Here is a 23,455-nt window from a genome sequence, read left to right on the forward strand (position 1 = left end):
AAAGGGATACAATACACATGTAGAAATCCAGCCAGCAGCTCTGTGTCCACTGCCCTGCCAGCGAGCGCTAGAATGCAATATAGAAACTTGCCCGACCATGGAGCAGGGGCGATTAACAATCATCTTCTGGCGCCATTCCTACCAGCAGTGTAACAGACAGCAAACATTATTAGCTCACTGCTCTTTTGGGGAGTATGGACTTCAGTTTCAGTTAGTTTCCCCAAACCTTTTTTTACCATTACAGCATTGACTTAGCCAAACCCCCATTCTCCCCCCCTCTCCCCCCCCCGCAATGCCACGAAGCACTCAGGACTAAACCACACACTCCTCATGTAACCCTTGGTGCTGGCTGGACAGGTCGAGGTTCCAGCATCTAAGGCCAAACTGACAGTCTGAGGGAACTTGGTGTGATCTCCGCCAATTCCCACACCCTGAGCCCGGCTGGCAGGGCGGGTGCTGCCCCTCCATTGCCAGCCATCCCCGAGTAGTCAGGACAGATATGCCATCAGGTAGGGCCCGGGCCCAACCCACACTGCACAGCGCTGGCACCAGGGGTGGACAGGCCCTGCCGGGGAGGGGACAACAGACTGGAAGGGACAAACACACCACCCAGGGCATCACCCCCCGCCCCTCTGGGACCCCCACCCCTCTCAGACACCCCATCACAGCCCTGCCTCCCTTCCCCGGACACCCACCTCTGCCCCTACCTCCCTATACGCCTCCTGGCCCTCACACCCGCAGGACACCTCCTCCCAGCCCTAGCCCCCTCAGATACCCCCACCCCGGCCCCTGCCTCCCTATACAGCCCCAGCCCTCGCCCCTGCCTCCCTTCCCCAGGCACCCACCTCTACCCCTACCTCCCTATACACCTCCTAGCCCTTGCCTTCACCCCCCCCAGCACACCCCCTCCCAGCCCTAGCCCCCTCGGATACCCCACCCCGGCTCCTGCCTCCCTTCCCCGGGCATCCCCTCCCCGACCCTACCTTCCTATACACCTCCTGGCCCTCACCCCCCCAGCACACCCCTCCCCCGACCCTAACCCCCTCGGATACCCCCCCCAGATCCTGCCTCCCTATACAGCCCCGGCCCTCGCCCCCGCCCCTGCCTCCCTTCCCCAGACACCCACCTCTGCCCCCACCTCCCTATACACCTCCTGGCCCTCGCCCCCCCAGGACACCCCCCCCGCCCTGCCTCCCTACACACCCCGCCCCCAACCCCCTCGGATACCCCCCCAGATCCTGCCTCCCTATACAGCCCCGGCCCTCGCCCCTGCCTCCCTTCCCCAGACACCCACCTCTGCCCCCACCTCCCTATACACCTCCTGGCCCTCGCCCCCCCCAGCACGCCCCCGCCCCCGACCCTAACCCCCTCGGATACCCCCCCCCAGATCCTGCCTCCCTATACAGCCCCGGCCCTCGCCCCCGCCCCTGCCTCCCTTCCCCAGACACCCACCTCTGCCCCCACCTCCCTATACACCTCCTGGCCCTCGCCCCCCCAGCACACCCCTGCCCCTGACCCTAACCCCCTCGGATACCCCCCCAGATCCTGTCTCCCTATACAGCCCCGGCCCTCACCCCCGCCTCCCTTCCCCAGACACCCACCTCTGCCCCCACCTCCCTATACACCTCCCGGCCCTCGCCCCCCCAGCACACCCCTCCCCCGACCCTAACCCCCTCGGATACCCCCCCCAGATCCTGTCTCCCTATACAGCCCCGGCCCTCACCCCCGCCTCCCTTCCCCAGACACCCACCTCTGCCCCCACCTCCCTATACACCTCCCGGCCCTCGCCCCCCCAGCACACCCCTCCCCCGACCCTAACCCCCTCGGATACCGCCCCCAGATCCTGCCTCCCTATACAGCCCCGGCCCTCGCCCCCGCCCCTGCCTCCCTTCCCCAGACACCCACCTCTGCCCCCACCTCCCTATACACCTCCTGGCCCTCGCCCCCCCAGGACACCCCCCCCGCCCTGCCTCCCTACACACCCCGCCCCCAACCCCCTCGGATACCCCCCCAGATCCTGCCTCCCTATACAGCCCCGGCCCTCGCCCCTGCCTCCCTTCCCCAGACACCCACCTCTGCCCCCACCTCCCTATACACCTCCTGGCCCTCGCCCCCGCCCCCGACCCTAACCCCCTCGGATACCCCCCCCAGATCCTGCCTCCCTATACAGCCCCGGCCCTCGCCCCCGCCTCCCTTCCCCAGACACCCACCTCTGCCCCCACCTCCCTATACACCTCCCGGCCCTCGCCCCCCCAGGACACCCCCCCCGCCCTGCCTCCCTACACACCCCGCGCCCGGCCCGCGCCCCGGCCAGGCCGCAGGCCCCAGGCTCCCGTCGCAGGCGCCGCCCCCGTGGCCCGCCCGGTCCCTACCCGCTTCCGAGCCCGAGCTGACGTCGGGCGGGGCCGGCCCGTCGCGGGCGGCGCGGGGCCCGGGCGGGGAGAGCTGCAGGATGGGCCGGCGGCCCGGCGCCGCGCGACCCTTCTTCCCCATGGAGCGCGGTGCGGCCTGGGCCGGGGGCGGGGCGCGAGATGGCGCGCGGGGCGTGTGACGACACACCGGGGTGGGGCCGGGCCAGGGGGGCTGTGGCGTCACAGCGGGGCGGAGCTTGGCCAGAGCCGGGTGGCCATTTGCCGGGGCGGGGGGAGCTTCTGCCTCCGCCTGAGCCCCTCGCTGGGGGGGCGGGGCTGGCCCGGGGGCGACGGACCGCCTGAGCCCCCAGGGAGCCTGAGCCCCTCGCTGGGGGGGCGGGGCTGGCCCAGGGGTGATCGACTGCCTGAGTCTGCAGGGAGCCTGAGCTCCTCTCTGGGGGGAGTGGGGCTGGCCTGGGGGCAACTGACTGCCTGAGCTCCTCTCTGGGGGGCTGGCCCGGCCTGGGGGCGACCGACCATCTGAGCCCCCAGGGAGCCTGAGCCCCTTGCTGGGGGTGGGGCTGACCCAGGGGTGACCGACCACCTGAGTGTGCAGGGAGCCTGAGCCCCTTGCTAGGGGGCTGGTCCCGGAGCAACCGACTGCCTGAGCCCCCAGGGAGCCTGAGCCCCTCGCTGGGGGGGGGGGGGGGGGGGGCGCTGGTCCAGGGGTGATCGACTGCCTGAGTCTGCAGGGAGCCTGAGCCCCATGGCTCAGAGCAGGGAGCTGCTGAGCAATGTAGGCTGAGACAGTGGCTTTAGGGGCAGGCTTCTAGGACCATGCAATACAGCCCAGGGCATTCACCAGGTTGCTGCTGGCAAGCCCCAGGCAGATTGTTCGGTCTCATGCCTCTCCCTGTGGCAGGTTAACAGGATTCCACTTTACGCTGTCCAGCCCTGTTGCAAGAACCCAGGCAGCAGCAGGACGGGAAGCCAGAGCTGGAATCCGGCTTGGAGCCAGGGAGTAGCGGAAGCCAGAAGCCTAGGCAGGTAAGCTGGGCTGCCTAAAGAAAAGCCCAGGGACATGAAATGATGAAGCTAGGCACAAGCTGTCACACATCCACAGGTCCGGTGCTCTGGTACAGCTCTGTAACGGTTCCTAGGAGGAGCCCTTCAGTGCATCAGCCCCCATAAGGTCACACACTCAATAGGATAAGCCCCTGGGCTTCACTGCCTCCTGGGACCAAACCTCTAAGCCTGCAGCACCCCTGCTTCACACCCTGAGTTCCCTTCAGCGAGTCCACCTGAGATGGGCCTTTGGGGAAGACTTGCACACCCAAAGGGAGCAAATGCACCCCCACCTTCCTTAAACCAGAGTGACTCTCAGCCAGTGCTGTAAAAGCAGAAGGGTTTATTAGATGTCTGGAACACAGCATAGAAAATCCTTATTTAACAGGACGGAAAGTTACAGCAAAGTCCATCTGGGTCAGTATAGAGACCTTTGACCCCTTCAGGCCCAGTTCAGAAGCTTCCCTCTGCCTCTAGCAGCCCACACTTAACCTCACTTGGCCCCTCCTCAGTCATTTGTCCTCCAGCAGGTCACACCTGGCTAGCTTCCCAAGGAGAGTGGGCTGTCCATGGTCATTTGTTGCTAGGTGCCAAATGTCCAATTGAAGTGACCATTGTCTTCTGGGACTCTCCTTGGGCATGGGGGGCACAGGCAGCTAAGCATCAGTCACACCTGTATCTCTGGGCTTCTGCAACAAGCATACAACCCTTTCCCACCCCCTAACCATGTATCACCGTAGGGGAAACTGAGGCACGATATTAATCCAAAATATTATAAAAAATTCTCACTCTGGCTTGTAACAAAGTTTCATTTTATTAAAGATCATTCAAAAACGCCACAATAAATAAAGATGACAAACCCTTTCATTCCCATTTATAATACAGGCTAAGAACGACAGGACCTCCTGGTCAAAGGCATTCAGTAAAAACAGAAATGGAGGGAACTTGGGGTTTATGGAGTGTGGGAATTACAGCTTAATAAACTAACCCACCGTCTTCTTGATTGAAAGTGGTTACATCAAAGCAATACAGATTGGGTCTCCAATGCATTAAAAATAGAAGCTCTCCAATCCCCTGACTTGGGCAGGGAATACTGTTTTTGGACCGTTATGGAAAAATAGACTTTCTATTATAGCACCACCAGCCGCACACGGGGCAGGCATGTGACCCTGACCTTCCCACTCATGGTGACAGCCCGATGCAGAGATTGAGTCTCATGCATGAGGCCTGGTCACTGCAGAACATTGCAAGCTCTCCCTGGGGCTGGGTCTCCAGCCCCGTCAGGCCACCTAGACTGCTAGTTCCGGCGATATAAGAGATCTCGGGTTGCCGTGTCAACCTTTTGTTGGTAGTCCTCCAGTTTGTCCTGCACCTTCTGGTACAGCTAGGAGAGAAGAGTGAGGGCAGCCATCAGAGGAGACAGAGCGGCTCCGGGGACAGAATAGGACAATTGCTTCTCCCCCCTCAAGTCCCCACTTAGACCATCATTATCGCACTGTCCCTTCACAGTACCCGACTCCTGCTGGTGCGAGAGCTGCTCTTCTGCTGCACCTGCTGTCAGCTCTGCTTTAGCCACCTCCACCCCCTTTCCTCCATTTTCCCTCCCCCTGGCCCCCATCACTGGAAGCGTTTTAGGACACAGATTACACAAGACACACCATGCAGGGTGGAATCACCATACCCCTGAGTTGTGAGGAGCTGGGTGGGTTAGCGAATGGGGCAGTCTGGCTGTAGCCTCTGCGGAGAGGTCCTCTCAGCACTGGAGGATGCAGAGAGCCTGTAGCAGGGTGGTAGGGCACAGCGCTCCCTCATCTCTGCCCAGCCATATACACCTTGCTCCTTCAACCTGCTTCCTGGGAGCCCCCTTTGGGCAAGGAGGTGCCCAGAACTGAATACTGGCATACCAGAGTGCAGGCCCTTCACCTCCCTGCTCCTCGCACATTGCCTCTGCAAATGCAGCCCAGAACTGCAGGCTCCTTTGGCTGTCACCCCAGCTAATTGCTGCTCTGCTGGCCGCTATCACCCGGTCTCGCAGCATTGCTGTTTTCCAGATTTCTCCCTGCTCTGGATTCTATAGGCACTAGCTGTGCTTGGCCAAGCTAGAGCCTCTTTCCTGCCCAGCTCTCTCTGCCTTTACTAGGGGAAACCACCTCTCATCTGGCTAGCTGGGACCCTGCCCCCTCACATACTGTTTACTCCCCTTTTCAGCTCAGTCAGGAAGACTTCTAATCACTCCACTCCCTGCATTAGCCCTCTGCGTATCCGCCCTCAGCCCACTGCCTCGCCATTCAGAATCACACTATTGGCAGCCCTCCACCCTCTTGGCCAAAAGGATTTATAGACTAGAAATTCATTCAGGTAGTTGTGTAAGGTTCTGCGAGGCACAGATGCTTGACAGCACAGACCTACAGGGTCTGGCCACGGCCCTTCCTGCACCCGCCGAGCTCCCAAAACCAATCCCCTTTCCTCCCAAGACACATTCTTTGCCAAGTCCCAGTCTGGTGAGTTGCTCCTCATTTCATTACCCTCTAAGACCACATACACCGTCTGTGGAGCTTCCCCACTCGCAAGGGATTGTTTTCCGTTCCCCGTCCTGCTCACTGCGTGGGACAGAAGTAGGGTTGCTAACTGTCCAATCGCACAAACCCAAACACCCTTGCCCAGCTCCTGCCCCGCCCCTATTCACTCCATCCTCCATTGCTCGCTCTCCCCCACCAGGCTGGGGCAGGAGATTGGGGTGCGGGTTCTGGCGGTGCTTACCTCAGGCAGCTCCTGAAAGCAACTGGCACATCCCTCTGGCAGCGGCTCCTAGGCGGGAGGGGTGGGGGCAGGGCAGGGGGTCTCCGCAGCTGCCCCTGCCCACAGGCACCAGCATCACAGCTTCTACTGACCACAGTTTCCAGCCAATGGGAGCTGCAGAGTCGGCACTCGGGCAGCACGCGGAGGCCCCCTGCCCCCCTTAGGGGCCGCAGGGACATGCCAGCTGCTTCCAGGAGCAGCACGGAGCCAGGGAGCCTGACTGTACCCTGCTGGACTTTCAGTGACTAAAATCTCCTGGTTTGGCTTCAGTAGCCTCCGGGAGACTCTGGCAAAACCGGGAGGGTTTGCAACCCTAAACAGGAGGAAGCTCATGGCACACTGCTGCACCAGGCAGGATGCCACTGGTTTGTGCAAACTGGCTTTCTTCCATACAGCTAAAAAGTTGTGGAGGAAGGGGGAGGTCTTTGCAGCAAGTCGCAGTGGCCTGGGGATTGTGTCTCACTCTCCTGCTAGGAGGCACAGGTGAGCAGTTCAGGCAAGATTTCCAGATGCTCATCCCTACTCTGCCAATGATTTTAAGCGTCTTCTATTCCTCCTAGTGGCTCTTTTTCTGTTAAAGGCAGATCAGACTGAGCCTTGGCAGCCATTCATTTCAGAACTTATTTATCAGCGGGCTCCCACCTGTTCCCTTCCTCCCCAGTGCACCTTGGTATTACTCCCATCCCCTCAGGCAGAGCCACCTGGCTCGGGACTTTAGGTGGCAGCACCATGGAGATGTACTCACCACAAAGCTGTGATGGTTTGTCGTGTTCTCCCCCAAGGCCTGAAGCAGCTGGTCAATAGCAGAGTATGGCAGCCACACCATTGGTGCTATAGCAGACAACGGACGCTAAAGGGAAGAGTAGCCTTAGTACCAACTACAGCACTAAGCACTTATCTACCATTTTTAATCGATAGACCTCAATTATCCCCATTGCACAGACAGGGAAGCTGAGGCACAGGGGAGAAGTGACCTGCCCATGGTCACCCAACAGGCCAGTAGCAGAGCCAGGAGCAGAACCTACATCTGCAGAGTCCCCGTCTAGTGCTCTAGCCACTGGGACACATTGCCTCTCCTTTAAACTGGTTTATGGTCACTGCAGAAATGCTTAGCACTGTTACGGGCAAGGAGGAAGTCACATGGCAGCCAGATCTTGGCTTCGGAGGAGCTAGGAACCCGGTTATGTTCCCCAGGAGGCACACTGTGTTACATTAACCCAGTCAGGAAGGTGCCATGGGTTAGTTTTTTGAAGAGCCTCACCCTCCTTCCAGGAGTGTTACACAGACCCAGGATCAGTAACAGCCCAGACGAACTGCCCCACCAACACACGCTTGAGCAGCAAAGTGGAATGGGCTGGGCAGGGCTTCCCCGCATAGGCCTCACTCATGCTTCGGCCGGCAGCTGCACACCTGCCATGGGCACCTGCTGGGGTGGGCAATGGGGCTGCCGCTTGCCCTTCTGCCACCCTTCATCTGAGTGGGGGAGGGGAGGCGATGCCCTAGAGGCCCAGCCAGAAGAGCTCTGCAGTGTGTAGCTGGGAGTCCCTCTTCACAGGCAGGGAATTCTGGAGGAGCTGTCCTGAACCTTGGCTCAGAGCTGGCTGCCACCAGTCGCTAAGGCAATGAGGAATGGTCGCAGGAGTGGGACCGGAGGGCGTGTTTCAGCCCTCACCTACCTCAATCCCGAAGTGCTCATGGCCCTTCCCCAGTAAGGCGTCCACGTACTCCAACACCAAGTCCACAGCTTCCTCCAGGAGGGCGTAATTCAAGTAGAGGCGAAGGAGCTCAGCAGCATCCACCTTCTGCGAGCAAACAGTTAGTGACAGCCTGGGCCTAGGCTGTGAGGGGCGTAGAGATCACTCACGCCTTAGCAGCCACTGCCCAGAGCCTGGGTCCAGAGCCTCTGGACCAGCCACACAAAGTCCCTGGGTCCAAGTCCCTTTCCACCCCTGATCCGGATGGGCCTCTGGTCCTGGCATAGCTGTTCCAAGCTATGTGGTCCCCCAGTGGCCAGGGGTTCTGGGCATGCTAAGTGGTCTGACCACACGCCTGCAACCAGGGCCAGGCTCTGCTGCCTGAGCCACTCAAAGCCACCAGACGGGCTGGGGATCTGCCCTCAGTACGGGGCAGGGTTTCACCTAAACCAGAGTAATCACACTCAGGATTAGCAGCCCCTCACAGGTATGCACAAGGCCACACAATAGCCTGGGATTTGTTCTGGCCAAAGAACAAAAGCTACCCTCCTCACTGCTGTTGGCTCCTGCCCCTGCATTCTTCGCCCAGGCTCACCCCAAAAGCACCTGATTCTATTGTTACTCCCCATTTTAACAGCCCTTGGGATCTTGCACAAGCACCTGCTGGCTCTTACCTCTCCAGGCTTCTGAATCTTCCAGCAATCACCCTCCAAAAGCAGCCCCCTTTCCAGCTCACTTGCCCCCAGTGAAACCGTCCCAATACACTCACTCCACAAGCACCCTGCCCTAGTACAGCCCCACCCTCTGGTGCTCCCTAATACCTCTTAGCCCTTAGAATACACCCAATTTACAGGCACAGATAGTGGCTCATTCTCAGTTACACAACTTGCCTTACAATCTCACTGGATGAGCCAGTACAGAAAGAAGCACTGTTCCTCTCCATTATACCGTGCTGGGCAAGGAACGACTACGTGCCCAGCACTTTACAGATGGGTCTGTGACTCAGACTGTATAAGGCACACATGAGAATAAGGTTACGTCTGCATTGGAAAGGTTTTCTGGTTCCTGAGTGTAGTTTCAGAAGTTTCTTTGCATTTCCTTTCCAAAGGACCAAAAATTTAGATGACGCTACAGTGGCTTCACTAGAGATGGACTAGTACAAGATTTCTGCGGAGATTACGGCTGCTTTTTGAAAATGGGGTTAGCCACACTTCAAAGCTGACTAGAGTCATCTCCCCAGGAGCCAGAGAAATCCAAGTTTCAGACTTCCTGGTTTCAGACAGTGACACTGCAACTGCTACAGAAGGTTAAAGCCAGTCAGTCCACTGTCAATCCTTTTCACTACCTCAAATATCTTCCTTTTGGGCTGAAATTCAAACCAAAGACACAAACAAGTCTCCTCAGCGGAGTTCGTACTAAGAATGAGTAACATTTCCCCAATCAGCTGAACCATTTTAACTTCAACCGATCTGAACAGATTTGGTGCACAAGGTATCAGCAACACAGGTAGCACCAACACTTCCCATTGGAAGACCCTGCTTTCAGTTGCTTATCACTTGGTCTAACTATTCATGCTGAAGTTTACCATGCTGAATGTTACTGGAAAGTTTCATTTCTCGGAACAAGAGCAGCAATAACACACTTTTTTGCCCCATGATAAAAAATTTCTCCAACTCTTTTACAGAGAAGTTCTAGCACCTCTGTACTTTGGACCAGGAGCTTGAAATTTGCCAGAGTGGGGGGGGAGGGGCACCATGGTGTCATGGATGTACCTTTTGCTCTCCCATAAACATCTGCCCAAATCCTCAGAAAGTCTCTGTTTCCACCTGGTCAGTAGAAGCTTGTTAAAAGTTTAACAGCTGAACTATTCAAAGATTCCATTTGCACTGAGCATGTAGCCAGGGCGGTTTGACATTCCCTGCAATTGCTAGTCCAGGCAACCAGGCGCTGCAGCACTGTCTCTGCTGTGCTGTCACAGTGCTCCCCCTGCTGGTGCCTAGGCCCCCAGTGAAGGGGAGAAGGAGGAAGCTACCCATCTGGAATGTAGAGGTGTGAAGATCTGGAGAGAAGAGGCATGAGACTGGGACAAGGACAGCTGTGAAACTCACTGGCAAAATGTGGACCTCATCCCCCTTTAGTGTCTGGCCCACACAAAGGATGACAACCTACTACTGCTACCAGGTCAGCATGATCCAACATGATGGAATAGCTGAATTTTCAGTTTGCTTTTACAAAACTTAGAAAACTACATAAAAATTATGTTAAAAGAATAGTAAAACTGCAAAACAGAGCATGTGAGAGTTTCCAGAGGCTTAAGCAAACTTAATTTGGCCTCCTTGTAATTACAGGATCACATACTATTTTCCTGACAGCCCCTGCTTCATTCAGTGCACCCTCCACCCCTGAAGAGCCCTATCCTCTCCAGGAGACCCCTGGCCCCCCAACATGCTCTCCCCCCTCAAAAGAATCCTCAAGAGCCATTGACAATCCACCCTCCTACAACTCTCTGCACTTCAACCCCATACAAGAGTCCTGGTATCCACACCCACCCCGCCCCAGCAACCATCTAAGTTCCTTATTCAGAAGCTCCATCCCCACCCAGCAGCCTCCCCTCCCCATGTTGACCTCCTGCCCTTCCATACCCCCAAACACAGTAGCCTTCTCAACAGGAAAAGTTGCTCCTCCTAGATCCTAACTTCTGATGCCTTCCCCTACCCTCTGCAGCCTGACCAAACCCAGGATGTAGCCAAGCGGCCATGTTCACCTGGCTTTGTAGGAGCTAAGAAAGTTACCCGTTTCCAAGGCTGGGGAAGGGGAAGTCTAGTTTGGAGATCAGACTCTTTGGCCTTTGAAGTTGTTTTAGCTTTGGTTTGGCTTCTGAACTACAATGGGTGCACAATAAGCTGCATGAGCACTAAATTCCTGACCAGCAGATGTACTGGAAGCAATCACACGGCCATGCAGTTGTCTCTCCCCCTTCTCCTTCCTTCGCTGTAGACACAGAAACATTTACCTTGTAACTGTTGATAAGCCAGTTGGGCAGTGGCACTCCATGAGAGAGGAGCTTGTTGATTACACAGTGATGATACAGATGGTTCTGTGATTTGTATCTGTCCAGGTAGGAAGATAACAGCCGCCAGGCTTCATCTGTTGCACTAGAAGACAATAGAGAACGTAATTTGCTATTCCTGTGCTTAGACTGCAATGGGGTAGCTTGTGTGTTACCAGCTGTGCGTTAGTCCCTAATAGATATGTAGATGGGTGGGAACCACATGGAAAACAGTAATCACAGAGACCTGGAGCAGAGAGGGGGCGGCCAATTGGAGAAGAGCGTGTAGCAAGATTTAGAAGAAAGAAAGGCAATGCAATGTTGTCAAGTATCAGCAGTCCTAGTGCTGGTTTTACCTGAGAGGTGACCGGGCTAACAGCATGTCCTTAATGCCTGCATTTAAAACAGTGCATTTACAAGTACATTTAAGTGAGGTATAGAGGAAAGGCGAACACACGCTTTGCTGCTGCTTGTGTGTGGCTGGAGCCTTGGGGAAACAGGGTGGCCGTGTTTGTATTACACTGCCAGAGTGCCATCTTCTTCCCCATAAGCTCCGAAGCTACAGCGTCCCCTCCGAAGCAGCTGCAATCCTGGGATTTTTATTAACCCGAGAATCTTGGTTTTGGTAAGAGATTTTTACCACAAGAAGCTGCAGCAACACCTGCCTTTGAAGAGCAGCTCTGAACAGTCTCCTCCAGGAGGAACAAGCACCCTTACCTGGACTCCTTGGTGGTAATGACAGAGGAGAGCTGGTTTGCTGCTAGCCAATCCCAGGCCTCTGCCTGAGCTGCTTCCCCACCGAACTGGAGTTTGATGCATCTGGAACATACAACATCCAGCATTGTACACTGCACGCTGCACACAAAGCTGGGATCCCCATGCCCTCCCCTCCCACAGCTACACTATGAACTGTTCAGTCAGGTTGGTCCTCCCCAATGCAGTTATATTCCCAGCAGTTCCTGGCTTAGCTGGTTTAACAGGAGATGCAGTGGATACCACTTGGTTGAAGTTAAACTCTTCAGATAGGTCAATTTAAAAACAATCACACCCTAGCTCCTAAGGCACAAGAGCCCCTCAAAAATCAACCTGACCCAAACAAATGTGACCCTTTGTGTGGGCACTAGGAAAAGCCAGGACACTAAGCATGGGAGTGTAGTCTGCATGTGCCAACAAGCAGGAATGGCCTCTCAAGCACTCCTAGCACGGCCCCCTTTTGATTCCAATACACCCCTGTGGAATCACAGCATTCGCTGGTGTGAAAAGAAACGCTGCAGAAGTACTCCAGGTGTATTCCAGTAGCTCTCGCTAATGTGAGGCAGCATCTGAAAAAGGGAAGCCAGCCCGCAGGCACAGTTTGAGAACAGCTGAGCTACACAGTGAGGAAAGTCTCTTTGCACTCAGTGAACATCAATACTGTCAGCCCCAGAGCCCAGATACCCCGTGTCAGAGCCAAGACGCCAGGAAGGATTTAAAACACTCCTGTTTTGAGGTTTTCTGATTTTTAGATCTTAGGGGCAGCCAATCACTCCTGATGTGTGTCGAAGATCATTTTAGGTTGAAAATTCAAGTTTAAATGCACACACAAGTGTGGGACTCCCCCACAGAGGCTTGAGGGGTGGCTCTTAGCTCTCCCCACCCCAGGAGCGAGGAGAGGGTATCACTAACCATCTCATTCCCTTTTGCTGATCCTTGCCCTCCTCAGTTAAACCCAGCTGTTTCCAAGAGCACAACTAACTTTAACACCTAAAATTAGCAGGCTTCTGAGACAGCTGAGAGCGTTGACAGGCCAGGAATGGTCCTAATTCCACAGAGCTTATGCAATACAAGTTCTTCAGCATTTGTGTTATATAACCTTAAAAGCATGATAATGTATCACATACTTGAAAGCCAGTCCCTCAAAGACAGGTGTCAGGGGGAGTTTGAAGGTCTGGCAGAGCGAGACAGCTGTGTCAAAGAGGCCAGCCTGAACCAAGAGAGTGACCATTTCCTCTGGCGAAGAGCTTCCTGTGCAAACAGAATACCCAGTCAGCGTATGCCGCAAACTGACCATTCACACGTACCTTCTTAAAATGCAACACTGCAGCATGTGACAATGCCCTACTGAGGGATTCACTGAAAGCTACACTGGGGTAATACCGTAGAAGTCAGGAAATTCTCCACAAGGCAACAGACTGTGCAAAGTGGCAGAGTTATAAACAGTGTAAATAAAGAAGTGTTAGGAGACTCGCAAGCATGGAAAGCCTCAGCCTAAATGGTTAAAGTCTGGCAAAATTATAACTGCTCGAAACAGATCACCAAAAAGTATTTGGCAAATTTAGCCATAGGCGTCATTCGGCTGTAAACCAAAACCCTGCTTGCCTCTTGGTAGCAGGGAAGAAGATGGATGGGGATATTCTTACTCTCAGGCTGACAGCCATCAATATTACAGGCTAAAGAGTGATCCTGCCTCTGGGGTGGATCACAGCAGTGTTTAACAACACATACCCTTTGAACGTCTCACTATAAAGCAAATTTTCTAATCCTGTAACCATTCTCCTGACTCTTCTCTGAACCGTCTCCCATTTAGAAACACCCCTTGTAGGCTTCCCATTCCAGTATAGCCAGGTCCATCCCTGGTTGGCTTGTGAGATCTGACGAGGTGCAAAACAGTTTCACATCACCACTTCATGCGTATGAACTACGCCCCATCTCTCTAAAAGCAGCTCTGAGCTGCTGCTCTGAGCCCTGTGGGACACTATCCCAACCCTACCTGCAACAGCAGCTGTCGACGGCTCATGCTGCGCAAGAGTTAGTCGGAGGCGAGCCAACAGGCATTCCTTCTCCAAATCCTCCAGCTCCAGGATTTCTATCTGGCGTGCTGCTATACGGAACAGATGTTTGTTTAGAGAGTGCCCAGTGCAGGCCAGATGCTTTACAGACAAAGGAGATGGGAAAGGCCGTGCTTTACAGAGCTAACGGTCTAAACAGTCAATAGATAGAGGAAGACTGGGATGCAATGACAAGTGGTTGGAGAGAGTACATATGTGGTCATTTAGGATATACGTCTACACTGTAATCTGGTGGGGTGATTACAGCACGAGACTCGATTATCTAGTTAAATCAAAACTATCTTGGGATAGTTGGTCTCCTCAGGACTGTAGCGTAGGCCTACCCTAAGTTAACACTTCCACAAGAGGATGACTAGCCTTTAGGGGACTCGGGGAAACCCATTTTTTATGGAAGGACTTGCAGGAGAGAGTGTGGAAGCATGGCAGATGAGGCCAGAAAGGGAGCTCCAACCACAGAGCACACTAGGAAAGAAGCTGCAGCATCTGCAATTACATATAAAACAAACCAAGTTTAAAACACCCTCAGCCGTGGTGACTAATGAAACCCTCTATCCCATCAAGATGTGCACATTAGGTACTTGAGTAGTCACCTGACCTTTGACTGTAGCCCTTGCCCCTACCTCCCCCAGTGCTCACATCACAGCTGAAGTACATTGCAGGATATTCAGAGCTGGGGCCACGTCTTCTACGGCTGGATGGCACCTAGCACACACTGCAGCACTCAGTGAACATGCAAGTTACACACATGCTCAGTCGGTTAAGCTAAGGGTGAAGAAGCCCTGGGGAATGGCCCATCCCAGCTTTATGAAGACTGCAGAAAAACTGATCTTCTGGAGATGCCATGTGCAGTGCTCTGCCTTAGTCAAGGATGTATCTGGGGCACACAATAAAGCAGATGTGGACTCACCTATGACTCCAGAACACTCATGCTCTCATTTTAGCTGGCAACAACTAGAATTTGCTCTCAATGTTTTAAACAAGTGAAGGACTTTTAGATTATAGGTCTTCAAAATGGCTCCTCTGGACATTATGCAGAGGGGCTAGCATGCCTATGTGTGTCTCTCATCAACCTATGGAGTCATATTACAACAAACAATTGAAACTAGAATTCACCTTGACTGACCTCTCCTTACTAGTTTTTAACACCTATGCGGCATTTAGACAGATCCAGTAAAGATTATAATAAATGCCAGGCTCTGGTTAACACAACAGGTAGGTTTTTTTAATTATTATTCCTGTCTTTTGAAATGTTAAAAAAAACCTAGACACTGTGCCCCAGGCAGACCCTCTGTGGTGCCCATTTCCCACTAAATGACATGCCTTCAGAAAATATGTAGATACTGAAATGAAGATAAATACACATGCAAAACAAGGCAGGGGTCAGAGTTAAGTTTGTTGTGCTGGAACATGCCCTTCCCTGAACTGGATAGGAATACGTTTGTTATGCAGACAGTGCAATACAAGAGGAAAGGCCATTGTTGTCATAACTCTGATATTTTTGTATTTTTTACAAAATTAGTCTGCTGGAATTTTAAGAATGTGAACACTAAGGACATGAGGGGGATTAGAGAAAGGCAGCACACTTTTCAAGTGCTACTTCAAGTTGTACAGAGGCTGTGGAAGGAGGGGAGTCCCCTCCCAGGTTACTAGCAAGCAGCACAACTTCTGAGTCAAAAGCAAAGAGTGCTGGAATACAAGAATTATGGGAGGCGCCAGCTTACTTACTTGGGACAGCTGTGCACTCCCCATCATGGCTTCTCTTTGGGGACGCTCCTGGGCGTTCATACTGCCAGGAAGAAAAAGGTTTAGTTGAAGTTGGATTTCAAAGTGTAGGCCGCTTCCCATTCCCCATCTAATGCTCCATTTCAGACGCTGTCACACTGGGAGAACTGTAAGGCTATATAGCAATGCCAAAGGCTACATCTGTATGGGTCTGGCTACAGAAAGCAGCGCAAGTCTCACATAGTCTCTGCCACCCCGAACCAAACTTCTGCAGTAAGATCTCAGAAGCTGGATGCAAAATGAAGCATTCGCAATTATGTAAGAAACAAAACCTACCAAAGTTCAGGAGAACCAAGGAAACAAGGCACAGAATTTGTAGCTTGGTCCTTGATTATAGCTATCTCCCCCGCTTTGTGAAATGAAGTGGATGGAAAGCCTTTTGGAGGACTACACCCAATAAGAACAGCACACAGCTGAAACAAGCACAGCACACCCTGAATGGGAGGTGAACTTCAAGGCAGTTACCATGGCTACAGGGTTCTGACAATTATAGCATTTGCAGGTTACACGATGGCTTCTGTTCTAAATCAGATTTACACACTAAATTTACACACATGCTCAGAAAGTTCTCCTTTGGGGCTACAATGCTGCCTCTCTGGTCTCAGCCAAAAATGGATTTCTCTTTTTTCCCCACCCTCACGTACAAAGAAAAGCCATCCATCTGTATGTGTTATAAGGCCGAGGGGAAGAGGATGCATAAATATATTTTTCACTTTTTGCTTCCCAAACAGCTGATGAAAAAAAGCAACTGGGTCGTGTCTAGGCCTCAGCCAAGATGGAGAAAACTGGGAAAGTTTAGAGTTTTGAACTTTTCGGCTGAACGTGGTTAGCAAGTATCTGAACATTTTAACCAGCTGGAAGTAGTTCTCCTTGCCCCTTGCGCAATATGGACCTTGTCTAGACAAATGGCTTTGCTGGCATAGACATTTGTTAGACCTATACCAGCCAAAGAGCTCTTTTGCTCGTACAGCTTAGCCCAGGTCCCCGAATGGTATCAGTACTGGCGTGAGGACTCTTTGGCTGCAGAACTGTCTCCACACTGGGGCTTTGGCAGCAGGGCTAGGTTGGTCAGCTTGCAATTCTTTCACCCTGCCCACACTGTCAAAGCTATATGCCAATCAATTTTTCTAGTGTAGACCACACCCTAGTGATGTTATGAAACACAAAAGTTGCCAGCTTAATCCCAGCTGAGTATGATCAAAAGGGGCTGAGAACAGCCCGCTAGACCGCCCCCTCAGTTGGAGCCCTGGTGCTAGCTCCTTCCTCCAGCCTCCAAATACACAGGGTCAGTCCTGTTTGGGGAGAGCAGCAATAGTAGGCATTTGAGATTGGCAGCCACCAGCCTCCAATGACTATGCTAAGGCCCTACCAAATTCACCATTCATTTTGATCAATTTCATGGCCAGAGGGTTTTTTAATTGGTCAATTTCACATTTTCAGATATTTACATCTGAAATTTCAGGGTGTTGTAACCATGGGGTCCCAACACAAAAAGGTACCTGGAGGTGGGTCTGATCTCTTCCCCCACCCTCCCAGAGGAGCTGTGCAGGTGAAGAGGAAGTCCTGTTCCTCCCCAGCCCAGCTGGGACACACAGCTAGGAGCCTCCACCTGGGGCACCCCAGCAGCTGCAGAAACCTCCGGTGCTGCTGCCCAGCCCCAGAGCTTCCTACAGCAGGAGGCGGCACATGGAGGTGGATCTGATCTCCCCCTGAGAGTGGCTGTGCAGGGGAAGGACAAGTCCTGTCTCTCCCCAGCCCAGCCAGGACTCACAACTAGGAGCCCCCAGCTGGGGCGCTCCCAGCAGAACAGGAGATATCAGATTTCATGAGGAAGGGCTTATTTCACGGTTCATGACATGTATTTCACGGCCACAAAATTGGTAAGGCCCTACCTATGGCCGACCTCATGTACTCTATGGTAGCAGGAATGGTAGGTGAACCCCATTGGTGACATCAGAACGGCCTTACAGCCAAAGCACCTTCACAACAAGAGGGATCGCTGCTAAAAAACCAGGCCCATAGCCAACACTTTGACAGACAGCTTTAAAGCAAGCCGAAGGTTCAAGATTTCATACCACTGCTCCGGAAGCCGGCTGCACTATCCATGCGTATTCTGGGCGGATGAGCCGTAAGCAGTTAATGGCAGCAAGATAGCAGTTCCCTTGTTTCTGAAGTCCGCGGAGCGTCCGCACCTCCCTGCCCAGGCGCATGCCATATTCAAACATCACCGTCCCAGCTGGGGAAGAAGACGTGAACGTTTCAGCACACAGCAGAATTCTCTTTCCATTGAACTGACTCCTCTGGGAATTTGGCACTGGCTAGGCCAGAGAGACGGGCAACAGTGCTATACCTAGGAGAGCCCATGGCATCTGGACAGCTCCTCTGGGAGGATGGGGGAAGAGATCAGCATACATCATGGGGAGAACCACATAACAGACTGTGCGTGGACACGATCTACTAGTACAGCTATACCAGGCAAGGAGAGCACAGTGCCACGATACAAGGGACTAGCGATGTCTGGCAGCCTTACCCTTGCGATAGTTGTGACGGTAGATATGGAAAGCGTAGAGCAGCTCGTAGTAATTATGAGTCATCAGGTCTATGGCGCGAGCTCGAGACTCAATTATCCCCACAACCTAAGACACAGGAGACACAGGAGCTTTTCAGCCAGCTTCCACTACACCAGTACTCCCCCCTGGTCCGCGGTCGGTGAATTACCTCATTATGGAGGTTCACATAGGGGAACTCCACCAGGTCCTGCAGCTGGGAGCGCTCACAGAGAACCACCACCAGCTGGCGCAAACAGTCCAGCTGCCTAGGAAGAGACAAAGGCAAAGCTATTCTAATGAACTTGGATAGGCAGGCAGGCAAGATGCACATCTGCCAGCAGAGAGTTCACAAGCCACGAGAGGTTCAGACTCGTGATGGGGGGGTGAGGACTCCCCATCCCATTTGGGCCCCAGGAGGAAGGCCTGTGTTTGGCTTCAGGCCAAGCTTTTGGGAGGCGAAAGGGGGTGGTGGAGGAGATATTTGCAGGTGCCTTGGCTGGAAGCAGGGAGCCTGGACAGGGGAGCTGTTCTCTTCAAGCATCCTAGGGAACAGAGCTCCTCCTTCCTTCCTTGCCAGAAGGTGAGTGATTCAGGCAGAACCCCCACACTACTGAGTCCTGTACATATACTCCCCCTCAGGCTTATGAATCTGAATGGGGTGGGAAAGCCTCCCACTGACTGGCTGTCCAGTCTCTGCCCCTCTTGGTCCTGTGTTCTTCTCCTGCCAGGAAGGGGCTTCTCGGACATCGGACAGCCTGTTCGGACCTATTTAGCGTGGGCTTATTGGGAGTGTGTGTGGGGGTGTTCTCAAACTATTTTTGCTGGGAACCCCTTTGAAAATATTTCAGATTATGATGACCAGCCCCCGCCATCCCATGCCACCCAGCTCTGAAGGCAGCACCACCGTCAGCAACAGCACAGATGTAAGGGTGGTCATACCATGCCATGCCCACCCTTACTTCTGCACAGCTGCTGGTGGTGGCTCTGCCTTCAGAGCTGGGTGCCTGGCCAGCAGCTGCTGCTCTCCAGCCACCCAGCTCTGAAGACAATGCAGATGTAAGGGTGGCAATACCACAATCCCTCTATAATAGGCTTGCAACCCTCTTTTGGGCTGGGACCCCCAGTCTGAGAAACACTGGCTTATAGCATACCCAGGAATAAACCAGGTTTTGGCTTTCAGGGTGAGAAGGGGGTGTGGCAGCCAGACAGACCCTCGGGTTAACCACAGCCAGGGCACACATTTTTAAACACAACAGTGTCTACACTAAGTGCTTGGTGGGATTTAACTGTGTTAGGCAACCTGTTCACATGATTTAACTAACACTTTACTCACTCAGTGCAGGCAGTGACTTTGCTTGGGAACCCTGGGGATGTGACGGCCTGCAGCTGGGCAATGAGCCCCAGAGCAGGGGCATTTCCCACTGCAGGGGCTCTCCAAGGGCTCTATAAAAGCTGCTAGCTCCTGCACGCTTGCCACAGGTCTAGTGCTCGCTCCATGACACTCGTTGCTGCCGACCTGGACATCATCTTACTGGGTACAAGCAGTACCTAAAAAGCAGCTGGATGGATGGATAAACTGGGGCTATGGTTTCACTGGGGTATACAGACAAGCCTGGCTCCATAAAGCCCGTATTCAGGGTTCACGGTCTAGTTCCCATCTAGCACAGTGCCATGGTGAAAGGATCCAGATTTGAATTCAACAGGCATGAAGCATCCCAATCTGTTTCTTACACTGCACTGAACTAAGCACAAATATCACATCAGAGGGATGGTAATGTTCTGTACTAACAGCTTTCCAAATGGGTGAGAGGTTTCAAGACAGACGCTAAGTGCAGCCCACAGCTCAAACAGCAGAGCAGCAGAGTTGAAGGGCACAAGGATGTTACCTGCTGGAATCTGGATTCTGGGTTAAGGCCTCATACGCTTGGCTATTGTGCCCTAAATCCAAGTGATGTTTGAAAATGCACGTCCTCAAAGTAGCCTAAAACACCAGAGAGCGTAACTCAGTTCAGTCAATATTATCTGTACCAATGAAGATAAATTCTTGGTGCCAGCAATAGCTGCTGCATGGAAAAAACCCAATGTCTCAGCACAAAACAATTAATACCTACCTGGCTTCTCCAGTCATCAGCTGCTTCTGTGATTGCTAGCGTTGCTAACTGGATGACCAGTTCAGGTAAACCAATAATGTCCAGCAATCGCAGGACCTAGAGAGAAGACACACTCTAGTTTGGGATGTAGCGGTGTCTAAGAATGTGGAAAATTTTGTTTTCTTTACCATGAGAAAGTTCTTTTCACACTCACTGAATTCAGAAACAGCCAAAAAGATTTGACTGATGTTTTCAAAAAACACGTTCGTTTTCCAGCAGATGCCAAGAACAAAAGATTTCAAACCCAAAGAGGGATGTTTTGGTATGTTATAAACAGGGGGATTGAATCAAGGCACCGGTGTGTTTCACAGATAGGGACTTTTCTGCAGAATCCAACCCACTAACTGATCTACAACTAAAATTTCTCTCTCTCTCTGTTTATAAGCCCTTATGGTTTCAAAAATTCCCGAAGAACAAACCTGTAAATGCTCTCATTAGGGTGTGCAAACTGGAACAGCAGCAACGAAAGACACAGACTCCTCCATTCATCTCTATGGGCATTTGATAATTCAAATGTTAGCACAGCTAACCATTTGATGGCTGATGATTCTAAAAGAGATGTAGCTAACACACTCACCAATCAATCCTGAGCTCCTGCTTACACCTCTCCAGATGCCAAAAGCACCAACTGTCCCCTACTCAGCTGCCACAACCTCCAACCTCCCTCCCATCCACATGGATAACTTATTTGTTCTGTGGTAGCATCCAGGAGCCTGAGTCATGGAACAGGCCCCGCAAGGCACTGTACAGACAAAACAAAGTCTCTGACCCACAACCACAATCTAAGTAGCTACCACAATGCAGTTAGGCACTCTCAACAGAATTCACAGATTAAGGCCAGAGACTCTCACCTAGCGATTTCTGCATCAAGTCCACAACTGTCTGAGCTAGAGTATATCATTCAGAAAGATACACCGAGTCTTGACAAAAGACAACAAGTGATAGAGAATCTATCACATCCCTAGGTCAGTTATTCCAAGAGTTAATCACCATCATTGTTAAACACTGTCATCTTATCCCTAGCCTGCATTTGTCTGGGTTCAGTTTCCACCCAATGGCTCCCATCCTGCTTCCGTCGGATGGACTAGAGCCCTCTGCCAGCAGAAGTCTCTTCCCCACGTAGATCAGCCTCCAAGAACCAAATCACCTCTCAGCCTTTTCTTGGATAATCTAAGCAGGCTGAGCTTCTGAAGTCTTCCTATAAGGCAGTTTCTCCAGGCCTCAAACCATTCTTACAGTTTACTGAAAGTTGAGGGCAGACTAATAAATTACATTTAACATGAGACACACTACAAGAGATACTGTGCTGACTTCTTCACTTCCAGGTTTTAGCCAATAAAATCCTCATTTTGTATTTACCTAGCAGCAGCCAGAGATTGCGCCTGAGGGCCTTGCGGCAAAACCTACGTCTACCCTGTTGAGAGGCGAAACATGGCTCCAGTTCTAATGTTGTAGCCTTAATCGGAGAAGTCAGCTTAAATCCAAGTCTTTAGCATGGCTAGGAAAAGGCCTGCCACAAGAAGACAGGCTGCCTTGGCAGCGTCCGCGACCAAACTTTCACAGCAAGTGCCAAGTTGTTGTACTGTCATGGCAGCAATACCTTGTCATAATACTGCAGGCGAGGGGTGGAAGCCATTTCGCCATCCTCAGCTCGGATCAGCCTGTCCAAAAACTCCTCTTTTCCAACTTCGGACGCAGCCTGACAGAAACAGTCCAGAGCCTGGAAGAAAAATTAAACTGCTAAGTACGCCCTTTCTCAGGCAACTGACTCAATCCAGAATACAGGTGAACACGACAGCTTGGTTGTGTGCCAGGCTACGCAGGGTCACCACAGGCCAGTCCATTAGGCCCTAGCTAGCTATGTGTTTCCATAGGTGTCTCAAAGCCTCCCAGGTATTTAAAAACAATTTTCCCCTGCCCCTTCCCAGTCTGAAGGAGGAATAGCTCAACCCGGTTTGTACACTTGCTTGCTCATTTACACTTGTCTATACGAGTGAGTGGGTGGGTGTGAGAAAATCAGAGGGAAAGCTACGCTAAGAAAAGAGTTTTGCATTTCTTTCTGAGCAACACATCATCTAGCCCTAGGAACAGCATGTAACCAGAGGTCAGGTAAGTGTGACAGCGCAGATCCACACAGCCACCACTGAACCCCGTACATGAAGCAATGCTCCACTCTGGGAAGCAGTGAAGCTGTTTTGTACCTTGTGTCCCTCGCCCATAACAAGGTAACATCTTCCCATCAAGAAGCGACATGAGCCCACGTTCACGTGACACCAGGGCTGCAGCAGGCGAATGTATTCCTAAGAGACAAAGGGCATCCTTTGATCAGACACACAAAAGATTTAACATTCCCTTAACGGTGATTACGAACCAACACACCCCTGTGTTCCGGCAAGACAGTCCCTGTTTTACCAGAGAAAAACTGAGGATTTCAGCTTTGGATTCCTGCAATGCTACTTTAGTGGCACGCTGTAACTATAGTACTAAGGGCACCAGGGTGACTCCATGTTCTGCTGATCCTATTTCCAGATGTCATTTGCAAACGAGGAATCTTAATGGAAAGTGTGAGGTGTGTTACAAAGCAGAGTGTGTAGCGAGAACTCTAGTTAACGGTACCTACGTGTTTTTGTTCCGAAGGGCCTTTTTCAGGTGCTTGTAACAGTCACACACCTTTTGGACAGATCTTCCGGGCTGGGAATCTCCACGGGAAAAATCCACGTGAACAAAAGTGGTTCCATGACTTTCAGCACAAAGGTGATGGGGAAACACACACACTTGCCATCAGTAAATGACCTAATCTGAACAGCTCCAGCTTCTCAGTGGGAGGTGACAGGAATTGGAAATTTAGCATTTGAACATGCCCCGCATCAGATGGGTGCCTCTGGAGTGTGGGATGAAAAGCCATTTTGATTTGGCTGAGTTAAAAGGGGTCAACAAATATTTGATACAAGCTCACTCCTAATAAGGGTTTAACAATCTCCCTCTGCCCCACCAGCACCATGTATGTCTATAGAACAACCCCTTGTCACATTCACTGTGCAGAAGGGCTTAGAATGAGGTATCTGGCACACAGCACACAGGTGGGTCAGAAGGAGCCCTACTTCAATGCACCCAGCACAGGGCCAGCTGTCTAGCACAGTATTCCCTACCCTTTTCAGGCTGGCAAGCCTTTCAGTCACAAATTTTCG

The 23,455-nt window shown here is 52.5% G+C and overlaps 2 protein-coding genes across 7 annotated transcripts in view; both read right to left on the reverse strand.

Annotated features, from left to right (window-relative positions):
• Window positions 1–2,526, reverse strand: part of FNBP4 (formin binding protein 4) — a 28,256-nt gene extending 25,730 nt beyond the window's left edge. For 3 of the 4 annotated variants that reach the window (XM_073346694.2, XM_073346693.2, XM_078853121.1), the window contains exon 1: window positions 2,373–2,526. In XM_073346694.2, the coding sequence (XP_073202795.2) occupies window positions 2,373–2,493 (121 nt within the window). In that variant the 5' untranslated portion in view covers window positions 2,494–2,526. The other variant, XM_078853120.1, reaches the window with a different exon arrangement.
• Window positions 2,527–4,211: 1,685 nt separating this feature from the next.
• The window catches only part of NUP160 (nucleoporin 160), a 57,047-nt gene continuing 37,803 nt past the window's right edge, over window positions 4,212–23,455 (reverse strand). For 2 of the 3 annotated variants that reach the window (XM_073346698.2, XM_073346696.2), the window contains exons 22-36: window positions 22,469–22,567; window positions 21,868–21,987; window positions 20,229–20,324; window positions 20,004–20,098; window positions 18,287–18,383; window positions 18,099–18,204; window positions 17,644–17,804; window positions 15,512–15,572; window positions 13,708–13,818; window positions 12,839–12,962; window positions 11,676–11,777; window positions 10,923–11,064; window positions 7,892–8,017; window positions 6,961–7,065; window positions 4,212–4,800 (exon numbers count right to left, since the gene is read on the reverse strand). In XM_073346698.2, the coding sequence (XP_073202799.2) occupies window positions 4,714–4,800; window positions 6,961–7,065; window positions 7,892–8,017; window positions 10,923–11,064; window positions 11,676–11,777; window positions 12,839–12,962; window positions 13,708–13,818; window positions 15,512–15,572; window positions 17,644–17,804; window positions 18,099–18,204; window positions 18,287–18,383; window positions 20,004–20,098; window positions 20,229–20,324; window positions 21,868–21,987; window positions 22,469–22,567 (1,632 nt within the window). In that variant the 3' untranslated portion in view covers window positions 4,212–4,713. The remainder of the gene's footprint in view (window positions 4,801–6,960; window positions 7,066–7,891; window positions 8,018–10,922; window positions 11,065–11,675; window positions 11,778–12,838; window positions 12,963–13,707; window positions 13,819–15,511; window positions 15,573–17,643; window positions 17,805–18,098; window positions 18,205–18,286; window positions 18,384–20,003; window positions 20,099–20,228; window positions 20,325–21,867; window positions 21,988–22,468; window positions 22,568–23,455) is intronic. The other variant, XM_073346699.2, reaches the window with a different exon arrangement.

The sequence above is a fragment of the Lepidochelys kempii genome, chromosome 6, assembly GCF_965140285.1.
Source record: "Lepidochelys kempii isolate rLepKem1 chromosome 6, rLepKem1.hap1, whole genome shotgun sequence".
In the NCBI taxonomy this organism is placed as follows: domain Eukaryota; kingdom Metazoa; phylum Chordata; order Testudines; family Cheloniidae; genus Lepidochelys; species Lepidochelys kempii.